Source organism: Natator depressus, chromosome 1 (genome assembly GCF_965152275.1).
Source record: "Natator depressus isolate rNatDep1 chromosome 1, rNatDep2.hap1, whole genome shotgun sequence".
Classification (NCBI taxonomy): domain Eukaryota; kingdom Metazoa; phylum Chordata; order Testudines; family Cheloniidae; genus Natator; species Natator depressus.
The window spans coordinates 94,960,138-94,974,192 of record NC_134234.1 but is presented as its reverse complement, the minus strand read 5'-3'; the positions used below and the strand labels follow the sequence as shown (position 1 = coordinate 94,974,192).

General features: G+C 44.9%; 1 protein-coding gene across 2 annotated transcripts in view; it reads left to right on the top strand.

Annotated features, from left to right (window-relative positions):
- DCT (dopachrome tautomerase) overlaps positions 1–13,739 on the top strand; it is a 28,366-nt gene extending 14,627 nt beyond the window's left edge. The window contains exons 5-8 of one of the 2 annotated variants that reach the window (XM_074944546.1): positions 2,702–2,881; positions 2,998–3,133; positions 10,495–10,696; positions 11,894–13,739. In XM_074944546.1, the coding sequence (XP_074800647.1) occupies positions 2,702–2,881; positions 2,998–3,133; positions 10,495–10,696; positions 11,894–12,075 (700 nt within the window). In that variant the 3' untranslated portion in view covers positions 12,076–13,739. The remainder of the gene's footprint in view (positions 1–2,701; positions 2,882–2,997; positions 3,134–10,494; positions 10,697–11,893) is intronic. The other variant, XM_074944553.1, reaches the window with a different exon arrangement.
- Positions 13,740–14,055: the final 316 nt, after the last annotated feature.

The window sequence follows — 14,055 nt, the reverse complement described above, 5'->3', positions numbered from 1 at the left end:
TTCTGCAGAAAAGGAGCTAGGGGTGACAGTGGACGAGAAGCTGGATATGAGTCAACAGTGTGCCCTTGTTGCCAAGAAGGCCAATGGCATTTTGGGATGTATAAGTCGGGGCATTGCCAGCAGATCGAGGGACGTGATCGTTTCCCTCTATTCGACATTGGTGAGGCCTCATCTGGAGTACTCTGTCCAGTTTTGGGCCCCACACTACAAGAAGGATGTGGAAAAATTGGAGAGAGTCCAGCGAAGGGCAACAAAAATGATTAGGGGACTGGAACACATGAGTTATGAGGAGAGGCTGAGGGAACTGGGATTGTTTAGTCTACAGAAGAGAAGAATGAGGGGGGATTTGATAGCTGCTTTCAGCTACCTGAGAGGTGGTTCCAAAGTGGATGGTTCTAGACTATTCTCAGTGGTAGAAGATGACAGGACAAAGACTAATGGTCTCAAATTGCAGTGGGGGAGGTTTAGGTTGGATATTAGGAAAAACTTTTTCACTGGAGGGTGGTGAAACACTGGATTGCGTTACCTAGGGAGGTGGTAGAATCTCCTTCCTTAGAAGTTTTTAAGGTCAGGCTTGACAAAGCCCTGGCTGGGATGATTTAATTGGGGATTGGTCCTGCTTTGAGCAGGGGGTTGGACTAGATGGCCTCCTGAGGTCCCTTCCAACCCTGATATTCTATGATTCTATGATTCTATGATAACAGCATGCCTGACAAAATAGGATGCAATGCTGTTCATATTCCATCTCTCTCTCTCCCCCTAAAAAAGGGTAAGGTCTGGAACACTGAATAACTGCTTAGCCATCAGCCAGTCCCCGCATTGCCACAGCCCACCCCCATCCTTACTGCATTGCTCTGGGCCAAGGGTTCCAAGTGAGACCGTGTCTACTTTAAGGAAATTTGTGCCAGTGTAAACATGTAGTTACACTGGTGGAAACCCCTGATGTTTACATGCTGCACCAGTGCAAAGCAGGGCTTATATCAGTGCAGTTGACTTTGGTACATTACCAGCATCAGCATAAGCCTTGCTTTGCACAGTCCAATGCTTCTGCATTCGGGGTTTGCACTAGTGTAACTACGGTCTATATAGTCAAGCTGCTGTGAATTTCTTTAATAGAGATAGGGCCTTCTTTATTTTAAATTCTTTGCAAAGACTCAGCGAGGCCTGGCCAGCCTGAAAGTTTCAGCTGTTTTTGAATTGTGCAAGAAAAATAAATGCAAAGTACAAAGAATGGGGAAATTCTTTCTTGTTTTTTTCCACAACTCAAATGGCTGGATGGACACGTGCTCAGATTTCCAAAAATGCACCTCTGGCCTGAGGCAAAACATGGTATATTTCAGCCCAAATGATGAAATTTGCAGATGTATCTAAGCAACTGAAAATCAAGCCATAATGAAAGCCCTGCTGTAAGTTCAACCGCCATATAGCAGGTGGAAGACAGAGCCTCCTCAGGGCAAATCTATGAACTCTGCAAGAGGGGAGCGCCTTGTAAGCTCATCTACTGGGACTTAAAAACTCTGGATTTTCCTTTTAACTTCTTGGGAAGAAAACAAGGAAATCAAAATACAAAAACTTATGTACACTTAATGGTAAAGCTATACATTAAAACCTCAAATGACAGGAAATGAGACAGCTAAGGTTGAACATGTGACCATAACACTGCTATGTGTATAATATGGTCTTTAATTACATGATCACACATGCATCAAAGAATACAATATCAGAGACCGTCCTCTAAATCTTATCCACATCCATGTGGCAGCTTGTAATATCGTTCTCATTTTTGATGTACATAGAGAATTCTTTGTCATATATTAGCGAAAGACCCAATCCTGCATCTGACTTCATGTGGACGGACACCTGCCCCTGCCTAGAGTCCACTGCAGTTTTAGATTAAGTATTTGGGGCTTTGTGAAGGTGCAGGTATCCACACATGTGGAATTCCGTTGCCTTTGAAAGGAATGGGAGTTTTGCCAGTGACTTCAATGGGAGCAGAATATTCTCATATCCATTGATGGGGCCAGCAGGTGGGGTATAGTGTGGGAGAAACAAGCACACAGACCGTCCCAGGCTTGGGCTGAACAGTGAACAAAGAAAAAAGTGGTGCATAATTTCCTTCCCAACTCAAAGTGCTAGGTGGCAGCAGTAAAGACTCTGGTTTATGCTACAATAACTCTCTCCATCCCTGTCAAATAGCAGATGCGGAAGTGTAGGAGGAGCTGCTATGACATGGGCCAGCAATAATTGTTTTTGGTTGGGCAGCTATACTACATGTCAGCTAAGGAAGCATAACTGACAGTAAATTAGTGGACCCACTTACATTTAACTAGCCACATTATCCTGTTAACAGATGTGGCACCCACTTGCTAACATCCATATCAATCTCCTTCATGAGATTCTTCAAGGCGGAAATGTGAAAGTTGGAGCCAGTTCAAAGATGATTAATTTACAAGCAGCCTTACGATTCCAGCTCAGGTTAGCAGTATGACCATTTGCTTTTCTGGTACAAAACTTCTGTAGCCATCTGAGGCTCTGATCCTGCAAACACTTGCAAGTGTGTTTAACATCTGGGATGTGAGCCGTCCCAGTGGTTTTGATGGGGGACTGAGTGTACAGCGTCTATTGACTCTGTCAGAGTGAACCCCCTCACCCTCCAACATCCTATTCTAATTGTTCCATGCAATTTTGATTTTAATCTAAGCTTGGATGATTACAACCGTCTGGTTACACTGTGTAATGGGACTAATGAAGGGATGCTACGGAGGAACCCACAAGGGAAGTCTAGCGAGCAGTTGCCAACCATGGAAGATATCCAGAACTGCCTTTCACTTCAAGAGTTTGATAATCCTCCTTTTTTCTGGAATTCTAATTTCAGCTTCAGGTTTGTGCCCCAACTCCTATAACATATTCAGCCCAAAGATAGCCTTTTATACATACATTTGGAGGTAGTGCTGGTCAATAGGTGGTTACTTAACTCTTGTCTTATCGCACGCACAGGAATGCCCTGGAAGGGTTTGGTAAACCAGATGGACCTTTTGTCTCCCCAGTGGTGAGCCTGCATAACTTGGTTCACTCTTTCCTGAATGGAACCAGCGCTTCCCCTCATGCTGCAGCCAACGATCCAATCTTTGTGGTATGTCATTTTCCTAACGTGACTGCAACTGAATATGCCTCTGTTGTATTAATTTAGGTGGAATATGTGGGCCAATGGTGTTCACATAATCCAGTCATGGTCCAACATTAAACAGTCTTAAACAAGGCCTGGGGTTTGGCATACAGAGACCCCAACCTACTTTGTCCCATGGCAAATAAACCATTAAAAAATCCTTCTAACCTTTTATTAAAGATACAGAAAAGAAGGAAAACAATGATAGACTTTGAAATTTTAAGTATTAAGTAAATCTCTAATTTTAACAATATCCCTTGTTCCTTTGCACTGTTAGTTCGAGAGAGTTTTCAGAGGGAAACCCCCCCGTGTGCGAGTGCCTGTTAGATGGTATCGAAGATGGTAATAATGGTCCTTTTGGGGAAAAGAGAAGAAGTTAGGTGAGATGGGCTGGAGATGTTGTGTTGCTGCTGTTGTTAAAGTCTGATCCAGTTTCATCCCAGATGGTGTTTAGGATTCAGCTGGAGCCAGTAGAGGTGACAGTGTCATCTGGATCCCCCTCTCTGGCCCGGACATCTCTGAGGGTCAGGAGGACAAAGGCTAAGTGTCCCAAAGCACCCCAAAGATGATGGGCGGGGGCAGCCATGATGGTGAAGCTTTGCTCCAAAAGCCAATTTTTCTCCCTAAAGTCTATTTCTTTAAGGACCTACGAAGAGAATGGTGGTACTGTGTCCACCAATTAGGCCTAGTTTATGACACACCAATGTTGGTTCATTGATTTTTGGTCCCACACTTTACTTGTTTACCAAGCATGAGTTTAACACCGCCCTTGAATTACATCAGTAGGTCATTTTGTTTCGATTAATCCAGTCTTTCTGTCACACTTTTGCATCTTGTCCCATCAACATTTATTTTACAGGTTATGGTGACATCTTATGAACTTATACTCACTTTTTACAGCTGAACTCACAATTAGGGTCAATGTGAAGGCCCAATTGTCACAACACCTCTAAGGCAGTTTTCTCACCAAGAATTTGGAGGATAGAAGTAGTGAAGTGCCTAGACTAAAAATGACTACTTCAAATACAAAATAAAAGTTTCTCCTCTTGTATTTTATATTGCCATATCTACTAGTAGTTAAATAAAGTGGGAAGAATTGTCAAGACGGTTAGTGCAATCCAAAGTCAGCTTTTAGGGAAGAACAGCAGCCATTCAAAGTGGAAGAGCTGCTGGTCTGACACAGCTTGAATTTTAATTTTACATTTAGCTCATCTTATTCCTGTCAATGTCTCAGCAGAAGAGATTTTGAGAGTAGGACTATATATTTTAGGATATCAAGCCCAGATGCTCAGAGGTAGTTACACACCTAATTTTCACTGAAATCAGGTTTAGCTTGGCTTTGTGTCAGTATTTATTTGTTTATTTAAAACACAGCTCACTGGGATAGGCTGAGGAGCTACATCTCCTTTTCGGTGTGTTCTGGGGGATAAAATCATGTAATTGTACTGGTACTTCAGTACAACACAGAACTCTAAAAATAAAGGAGACAGCAGTGAGCAAATGTATTCTCAGTAGCTGAGCCTGTTACATACATACTTTATTCTCCACACAGGTACTTGCCAAATTTACTGAAAAGCTTTTTAATATTACACGTTCTTAGAGCTGGCTGCCTTTGGTAGACGAAGCCATAATTATTGTGGGTAGGTATTAGCCCAAATGACCATGCAGTAGCTCCCCAATTTATTTCCTTCCGAGTTTTTATATCCCTCCTTGACGTTCACTTCTTACTCCTAAGCCTCTTTTTGAAAACACGTTTAGATTTTTAATGAATGAGGGTCAGCAGTGAGCTGGGACTGCGAGTTCAGATACCGGCTGAAATGAGATGCCTGCTGGGTAGCTGTGTTTTAAAATAAAAGAAACACAATTTAAAAAAACTGAAACAGAAAAAATCTTTAGTTCATGATAGCATTATTTTATACAGTGGATTACTTTTCAACTGGTGGTTTGCGGATCAGAGTTTTCTTGTGTGTATATTGAAGACAATAGTTACAACAGTAATGAATTTGGTCCCCTGTCTTGGTACTGGATAGTTGTCTGAAACGGACAACTTTTTTCTAGCAGGTGCTTTGTAGTACTGTGGTGTTTAGATGTTGCTTGTAGTTATTAGAATTGGGAGCCCTGGCTGTTGGGAGTCTGAAAGGACAGGAAACAGGAAGGAGGGGGGACGTGTTGAGAGGCTGGGAGAAAGCTACAGAGGGTGCAGCAGCAGCTCGGTAAAGAGGTTTCCATTTTGAAAATAAATTCCTGTTGAAGCTTATTAATACCTTGCCTGGTTGATACAACAGTTTGTTTGTACCTTCCCTGGCTACTACAACAAGTACGAACAGCACAATTCTGGAAAACTCTGGACCAAATTCAGGGGTGATGTGACATGGTGTAAATCGTCTGTTATCAGGTGGATGGAAAGAAGTTTAGTTTGGTGTTGTATGCTGTACACAGTAAGGGGGTGTGTGGAAGAGAATGGTGTATATACAAGAGTTAGAGCCTGATCCTGCAATCTCAGGGTGACCTCAGAGGAGCTTCATGTGGGTGAAAGGACCTGCCCTCTCCAATCCAATTGCTAGATCAGAATCTTAGATGCATGAGGAGAGGCAAAATGGCGGGGGGGGGGAGAAGTGGGGGACTCCATCCTATTTTATATGGTATATGACTTAAAGAGTGATGAGGGATATTTGCACAAAAATGGTTGAACCTTATTACGCCATCTGCTATCTGCACCCTTACACTGCTTGTAACATTGTAAAGAATGAAGAGCAGCAAAGATATTCTTTTCAGTGGGGATTGTGATCCTCTCTGGGAAGCACCTTTTGGGCCCTATCACAGTCCAAATAATATTTTTCTTCAATTTTGTTTTAAAAAGACTCCCTGCACCATCCCAACCCTCTGGGCTCTTTTTTCAGATATTTAAAATATATAGGTACCGACTCTGTGGGTGCTCTGGGGCTGGAGCAGTGATTGCTCAGCACCCACTGTTAGCCCTTGGGTCAGAGCCTGCCCCTCCCACCCAGCCCTCCTGCTTCCCGTGAATCAGCTGTTCCACAGCATGGAGGAGGCGCTGGGGGGGAGGGGGAAGAGCGGGGGCAGGAAGAGGCAGGGGAGGGAGCAGAAAGAGGTGGGGCAGGGGCAAGGGCAGGAGCGGGGGGCGGGAAGAGGTGGGGCAGGGATGGGGGCTTGGAGGAAGGGGTGGAGCGGGGGCCAAACCTGGGCAAAGTGGGGGTTAACCCAACCCACCACAGAAGCCTAAGATAATAGATGACGCTTGCAGGTTCTTTTGGACCAACCAGAGGAGTGAGTTCCAGAGTCAAAGAGCTTATTGGAAAATGTGCTGCCATTCCCTGTCCTAACCCTGTGAGCTGACTGGAACTGTGGCAGAGGGGATAGAGACTGCATCTCAGCCGTTTAGGTCCTAAACCACTTAGCCCTTTATAAACCACACCCAACATCTTACACATCACTGGACAATGGCACTGACGCACTAGTGCAACATTCTCTCAGCTTGAAGCGCTGCTCAACAAGCGGGGAGTCACATTCTGAACTAATTTAAGGTTTTGAATGATAAAGGGTAGCCCCATGTAGACCACAGTACAATGGTCTAACCTTGCGAAGACACAAGCATGGATAACTGTAGCAAGGTCTGCATCTGTAAGAGCAGGTTACACTCTTCTCACCAGAAGCGCGATTCGCACAGAAACGTAGGAGTGGTGACACTTTTAGGTGCCTAGAAAATCACTGGGATTCACAAAGCCGGAGTTTGGCATCGAGGCTCCCTATACAATGAATGGGGTTCACAACAGCCAGCATGCTAGGTGGCTCCTCATGTAAGCTAGCCACTGGGCGATGCTAAGCCAAGAGGTGTGTGCTAAGCCCTGCCCTCTCTCAGAGATAGGTGCCCAAGTCTGGGGTGCAGGAAGGCACCTCCCTCTGCTTAGCATTCTCAGCTGCACACCCTCTCTTGGCATTAAGCGACTACACCATTTTAGCAAGAAGCAGGGGTGGGAGGAGGAGCAGGAGCTCCCTCATAACTTTCAGCCCAGTGGTTAGGGTACTCACCTGGGATGTGGGACACCTGCCCCCCAGTTAAAGTCCCCTCTCCATGTGACGGGAGAAGTCATTTCAACAAGGAACTGGTACCTCACAGGTGAGTGCACTAGCCACCGGGCAGTGGGATATTCTGACGTGAGGTTCCCCCAGTCTCTCCTGTTGACACTTTGGATAACTAATTAAAAAAAGTCATTGCAGCAGGGGGGCTGGAACCTGGGTCTCCCAGGTGAGTGCGCTAATCACTGGACTATAGAGTCATTCTCTCACTTGCTCTTTCTGTCCCGATGCTGAAGCTGTTCCACTGTGGATAGATAATGGAAGAATCACGGGGCCAGCAAGCGAGAGAGAGAGAGCAAGTGTGAGAAGGACTCTGTAGCTGACTGGCTATAAGACTCACATGGGACACCCAGGGTCCAGGCCCCCTGTTCCAATTGCTCTTTCATGATTTAGCCAAAGTAGAACAGCTTCAAGAGGAAAGGCTGAGGAGATTCCCATCAGAATATCCCATAGCTCAGTGGTTACAGCACCTCCTGAGAGGAGGCAAAGGCTAGGTCAAATCCCTGTTCCCCTCAGGTGAAGTGGGGAACCACTGAGCTAAAAGTTAAGAGGGAAGGTGTCCTCCTCCACAGGGCCCTGATCTGGTAGGTGAGCTCTGAGCATGCTTACTTGATTGGGCAGTGTAGGCAAGATAGGTGGATGAGCCGATCTGCCCCTGGTTACTGCACCATCTGGGGCTTAGGCATGCAGATGCCTGGTGTGGGGCTTCAGTGCGTGTGCTCAGAGCCAGAACCATGGTGTTTAAGAAACTTTAGTTACAAAAATATGGGTGCTTGCAGACTTTGGGGGCAGGTGAGTCAGGCCTTTGTGAATTCCAGGGAGGCCTAATTCTGGGACACCTAAATCCTAAATGCATCCGATGAAGTGAGCTGTACGAAAGTTTATGCTCAAATAAATTTGTTAGTCTCTAAGGTGCCACAAGTCCTCCTGTTCTTTTTTCTAAATCCTTTTGTGAATCTAGCCCAAAGAGTCTTGCTTCTGTAGCTATCTGAGCATGCCGGAACAGCCAAGGATGAAGTACTTCTCTACAGCTAGCTCAGCTTATGGAAACGGAGAATTGTCATTATGTTGAAAAGGACTGGATGTTGTAAACATTTCTGTAAACTTTGTTCTAAACCCCTCTTCCTTCCTGCTATATGTCCATTTTGAGAGTCTCTCTTTCTCTGGAGTTTCAGAGTAGCGGCCGTGTTAGTCTGTATTCGCAAAAAGAAAAGGAGCATAAACATGCATTCCGATGCATCCGATGAAGAGAGATGTAGCTCACGAAAGCTTATGCTCAAATAAATTGGTTAGTCTCTAAGGTGCCACAAGTCCTCCTTTTCTTTCTCTGGAGTGTATGGGCTCCCTCTGGTGGCTAATGAAAAACTTACTCTCTGAAGAAATACTTGCATTTGAAAGGCTGTGCTCACCCAAAGTCCTGTAACTAAACTTGTAGGCCAAGCTCTGCAAAAGTGAGTACCTAGAGTTAAGGTTTTTAGGCACCTAAATATGTGGCCTGATTTTCAAATGTGCTGAGCACCCAGAGAGAAAATTAGTGAGGAGGGAAAACAGTAAAAGGGAATGGAAAACTATGCATTTCAAAAATTGCAATGTGGAGAAAATAGCTCACATTAAACAACACTGGACAACACTTTTCTTCTCTGGCAGCTCTGAAATCTTTTGTACCATAGCTGAAGTGTTTTGAACTTGGCATTATTGATTTGACAGACCACTTTCCAGATCTTCTTTTTTGCCCACTGCAGAGATTACCGTAGCTCTTTTCCAGTTCATCAGGACCTTCTGTTTCCAGAGAATTTTTTAAAAAATGCAAAATAATTTGTTTTTGTGTCTTTGCTGCGTCAGAGTTCTGGGAGGGTTACTAATGCTAATTGGAAGACTGTTTCCTGAAGACTAAAGCCAAAGGAGTGAGGACTCCTATGGCCAAATTCAGAAGCGAGTTTAAGTTGAGAAAGAGAATAAGTTGATGTAACTTACACCTTCATTGGCCCCTAAAACATGTATGTTACACCCACGTAGGCTTCATATAGACTCCCCTAGACTTGGTTTTTAGACTCATATCCACTTACCAAGGTGTAACTGACACCCTCCACCCTTTACACATTGCCTCAGAATTTGGTCTACTTAGTATGAGTCTCAGAAAGCTTGGGCGTATGTCTGCATTTGAGCTGAAAGGTGTGACTCCTAGCTTGTGTAGACGTACCCACGCTCGCGCTACTTGAGCTAGTGCCTAAAAGTAGCAGCGTGGCAGCGGCAACACAGCTGGCAGCTCAGGATATCTGCCTGAATATGTTTGCAGGGGGCCGGGTGGGATTATACTCGGAGTGGCCAGGCTGAGCAGCCACTTATGCCATTGTGGATACATTTTTAAGCGCAGAGCTAGCTCGGCTGTGTCAGCATGAGCTGGGAGTCACACCTTCCAGCTCAATTGTAGACGCACCCTAAGAATGACCAGTTTGGTGTAACTCCGACTTCAAGGGTCAGAGGGAGCCATGTAGCAAGAAACACACTTGTGTATAATAAAACAGCCCCCATTCTACTTCAACTGACATCTTGTAATACCTTTTACTGGCTCCGTGGCGTGTAAACGAGACCAACTTAGCTTCCCTGCCCTTACCAGTGAAAGGCTGAGCCAATGGGCTGGAAAGTCTGGCCCTCATTTCTCTTTATTCTTTGTCTTAGATTAGAGCTCAATTTTAAACTGTTTTATGAGCCCATGTAGGGGACTATACACCCCCAACTCTTTTGCATGGGCTACTTGCATTGCAGGTTACATTTTATGGAGCTAACCGTCGCCACTCTAAAGCCAGCACAGGTGGGCTGGCAGGGTGAGGGAGCCAGCAGAACCAAGGCTCTGCTCTCTCAGTACACTGGTCCATACGGCTGACCCGCCCCCTTGGGGAAAGCAGGTGCATGAGGAGAAGGAGCGGCCAAGCTTCCTTCCCCGGTGGGACTGAACTGTGACACTCGGTGAGTCATAGCTTGGGCCTTGCTGGGCTCCTGAGGCAGCGCAGCTAAGTGAAGGGCAGGTTACAAGGGGCCAATCCAGCTGCTAGGGAGTTCAGCACTCTTCAGTGCGACAGCGTCCACATGCATAAGTTGTGATATTTACTGATATTTCCTACTTCCAAACCAATCCTGTCCTGGGGATTTTTTTAAAAGCACAAAATGTTGGAAGCTGTTGGAACCAGAAAGGTATTTATACGTGTGCGTATGTGTATTTGAATTGACAGGTCCTTCATTCCTTTACTGATGCCATCTTTGATGAGTGGATGAAACAATTTAACCCCTCTGACAATGCTTGGCCTCTGGAGCTGGCCCCTCTTGGGCACAACAGGATGTTCAACATGGTCCCTTTCTTCCCTCCTGTGACCAACGCACACCTCTTTCTAGCTGCAGAACAACTTGGCTACAGCTATGCCATTGATCTGCCAGGTGATTAACAGACGTGCTAAAGGAATTGCAGAATAAGAGACTGGGCTGCTCAAGTTTTCACATAAAGGTCTTCAGATAACTGAGCATTAAGAGCAACATTTTCATATGCACCTAAGTCACATTTTTCAAAAAGGGCTTAGGGATCCAAGCTGCCCAAGTCTTACTGAAAGTCAGTGTAGGGTGAGGAGGGTAGTACTGTCACTGACACCAGGAATACATCGGGCAAAATTGTCAGAAATGTGTAAGTGACTTAGAAGCCTAAGTGCCCATTTTCAAGAGACTTAAGGAGCCTTACTTTTGAAAATGAGACTTAGAAAATGAGACTAAACTTCAAAAAAAACCCCAAAAAAACAACCCAACCAAAAAACAGGAGCAGTGAGTCTCAGAGCATGGGGCAGGCTCACATTGCAGGGGATAAAACTAGCAGTGTAGCTATTCGGGCTTCGGCTGGAGCCCAGATTCCGAAACCTAGGGAGTTGGGAGGGTCTTAGAGGCTGGACTTCAGCCTGAGCCCAAATGTCTATGCTGCTATTTTTAGCCCCACAGCAGAGCCCCGCAAGGCCGAGTCAGTTGACCTGGGTTCTGCGACTTGCTGCTGCGGGTCTTTTTCTGCTGTGTAGACGTACTCTCCGGCTTCTAAGTCACTGAGACACTTCTGAATATTTTACCCAAAATAAGCTTCTGCGAGGGACAGTGAAAAGACCAAGTAAAGATGTTCTGCCATGCGGGGTTGGGATGGACAGACTGATAAGAACATACTGTGTTCTAGCACTTCACAATAGTGAGTATAGCTGAGACCATTTTTCCTTATTTGTCTCAAAGCTACCTAAATAAATAAAACCCTGACCCAAAACTTGCAAATTGTGCATAGCTAGGCTTTTTAACTCTGTGCTCCTGTCCCTCTTTCCATTGTCCCTCCTTTCTCATTCCCTCCATTTTTTACACTCGCTTCTTGTATCTAGTCTTAAATTAGATTATAAACGCTTGCAGCAAGGATTGTGTTTTATTGTATATTTGCACATTGCCTACACAATGGAGCCCTGACCCTGACTGCAGCCTTTGGGTGCTACGGCAATACAAGTTATAATAGTCCTACTGTTGTTAAAGCAGAGTCTAATATTTGCTCCTCCTCCTTTGTGATTTTAGAAGCAAAATTATTCCCATTCTATAACTCAGACGTTCTTTCTGTATTTACAGATTCACCTGAAGAAACACATGCTTGGGCTATTATGGCTGGATCCACTATCGGAGGAGCACTGATAGCTTCAGTTATACTAATTATGCTGCTTGCACTCTTTCAGCACAGAAGATACAGAAAAGGTTTTGAACCACTGATAAATGCAAGATTCAGCAAAAAAAATTATACAGAAGAGGCCTAGTGCTGTAGCATTGTGTCATCAGATTTACCTGTAGGAAACTAATCTGATTAGCGGCAAAGAGTCCTGTGGCACCTTATAAATTAACAGACCTATTGGAGCATGAGCGTTCGTGGGTGAATACCCACTTCGTCAGATGCATTTATAAAGTGCCAGTGACATGTGCCAATATTACACAGGTAGGGAAGAGCAGCAGCTGTAGTAAGCGGTAGCTAGAGCAAAAGACTGAAATTTTTTTTGCTCTCTAGTGCTGCCTGTAGAGAGGACCTATTTCGTCTGTTAGTCTATAAGGTGCCACAGGACTCTTTGCCGCTTTTACAGATCCAGACTAACATGGCTACCCCTCTGATACTTAACCTGATTAGCTGTTCAACTCTTAGCCAAGTGCTGAACTAACAACTTGACACACATTCCTTTGCTAGACAGCTAGCGACATTGTTCTCATCTCAGAGGCCTTGTTCTTTTCCAGTCATTTGTGGTCATCAGTCTCATATCTTCAAACATTTTGAAACAACACACGAGGTACTTTGCTTTACATGTGTTTGCTTTCACACACACATGTGCAGCCTAAGCCAGGATAGAGTTTTCCTGTTGCCAAAAGTTGTTTGTAGTTTGTGATGCCTAGGTTTGGATCACATCATCTGAGAATCCCGAAGACAGAAAAAAAGAAAAACAAAGACAAATGCAAATCTTTTTCCTAAATGTGTTTCTAAACTAACAATACTGTGACAAGCAGAATTTCATGGACTATATATCTTTGGATAGTAGAGTATATACAGGCATAAAACAATATTGCAAATAAGTGATGTTTCTTTAAAAAAAGGACTCAAATATTCCATGTACGATTCTGCAAACGCTCTTTTGGGGCTAGATGGAATACTGTAAGGAATATGTGGGGACAGTTTAAGCCACAGAATCAGCCCTTAACTTAAATTGCATAAGAACTAAAATAAACACCAGGAAACTCCCTAATTCAAATTTCCCATGTCCAAGTAAGTAATGAGCAGGAATTCATTTCTAACTAAACAGACACTCCTGTGCGATTTCAGTACCAGGGGCCTGTGGCAGAGACTGAATCCTATACCTGCCCTTCTGCACATGGAAACTTCTCAGACTATGCTGAGAGGAAAGAGGTGAGTGGGGGGTCAGACACAGCTGAAGTGGTGGGGGATTGCAGGAAATTGTCAGGAGATGGCAGTGTTATGAGTACCAGAGGAGCAGGGGTGAATGTGTGTTTGTGTATGAAGGGCAGAAATTAGAGCATAGATATGTAGGACCCCACGTGGTCCTTCCCAAATGGCCTCACCAAACCTTTAAAGCCAATCCCAGCAGACAGAGGCGACACATGGGGGGTGGGGGGAGCGCTGTGCCTCTGCCTAGGAACCGAGGGACATGACATCGCTTCTGAGGAGCTGAGTGGAGCCAGGTAGGGAGCCTGCCTTAGCCCTGCTGCACCGTCAACTGGACTTTTAACGGCCCGGTCAGCAGTGCTGACTGGAGCCACCAGGGTCCCTTTTTGACCGGGTGTTCCAGTCGAAAACCGGACACCTGGCAACCCTGATGCTCACATGGACTGAACATGCTCAGTTACACTGCTGAAGCTGGCTGCCCTCACTCTGCTCCCCTGCCCCACCCCCAACCCCCACTGGCAGGCATAGGTCCTCTCTACAGGCAGCACTAGAGAGCAAAAAAAAATTTCAGTCTTTTGCTCTAGATACCTCTTACTCCAGCTGCTGCTCTTCCCTACCTGTGTAATATTGGCACGTCACTGGCACTTTATAAATTCATTCACATTATGGAATAGCACATTATTTTACAGCCTCAACAGCTAAATTCTCAGACCAGAAAGAATTTAACTCTAGTAAGTTCTCTGATAGGCTTCCTCTATTGGACAATGTCAGCTAGAGAAGGAGTCGGGTATTTCAAATTTCCCTCTAAATTTTGTAGGCTCTTTTCATTTCAACCTATACAGATTCTCCTACA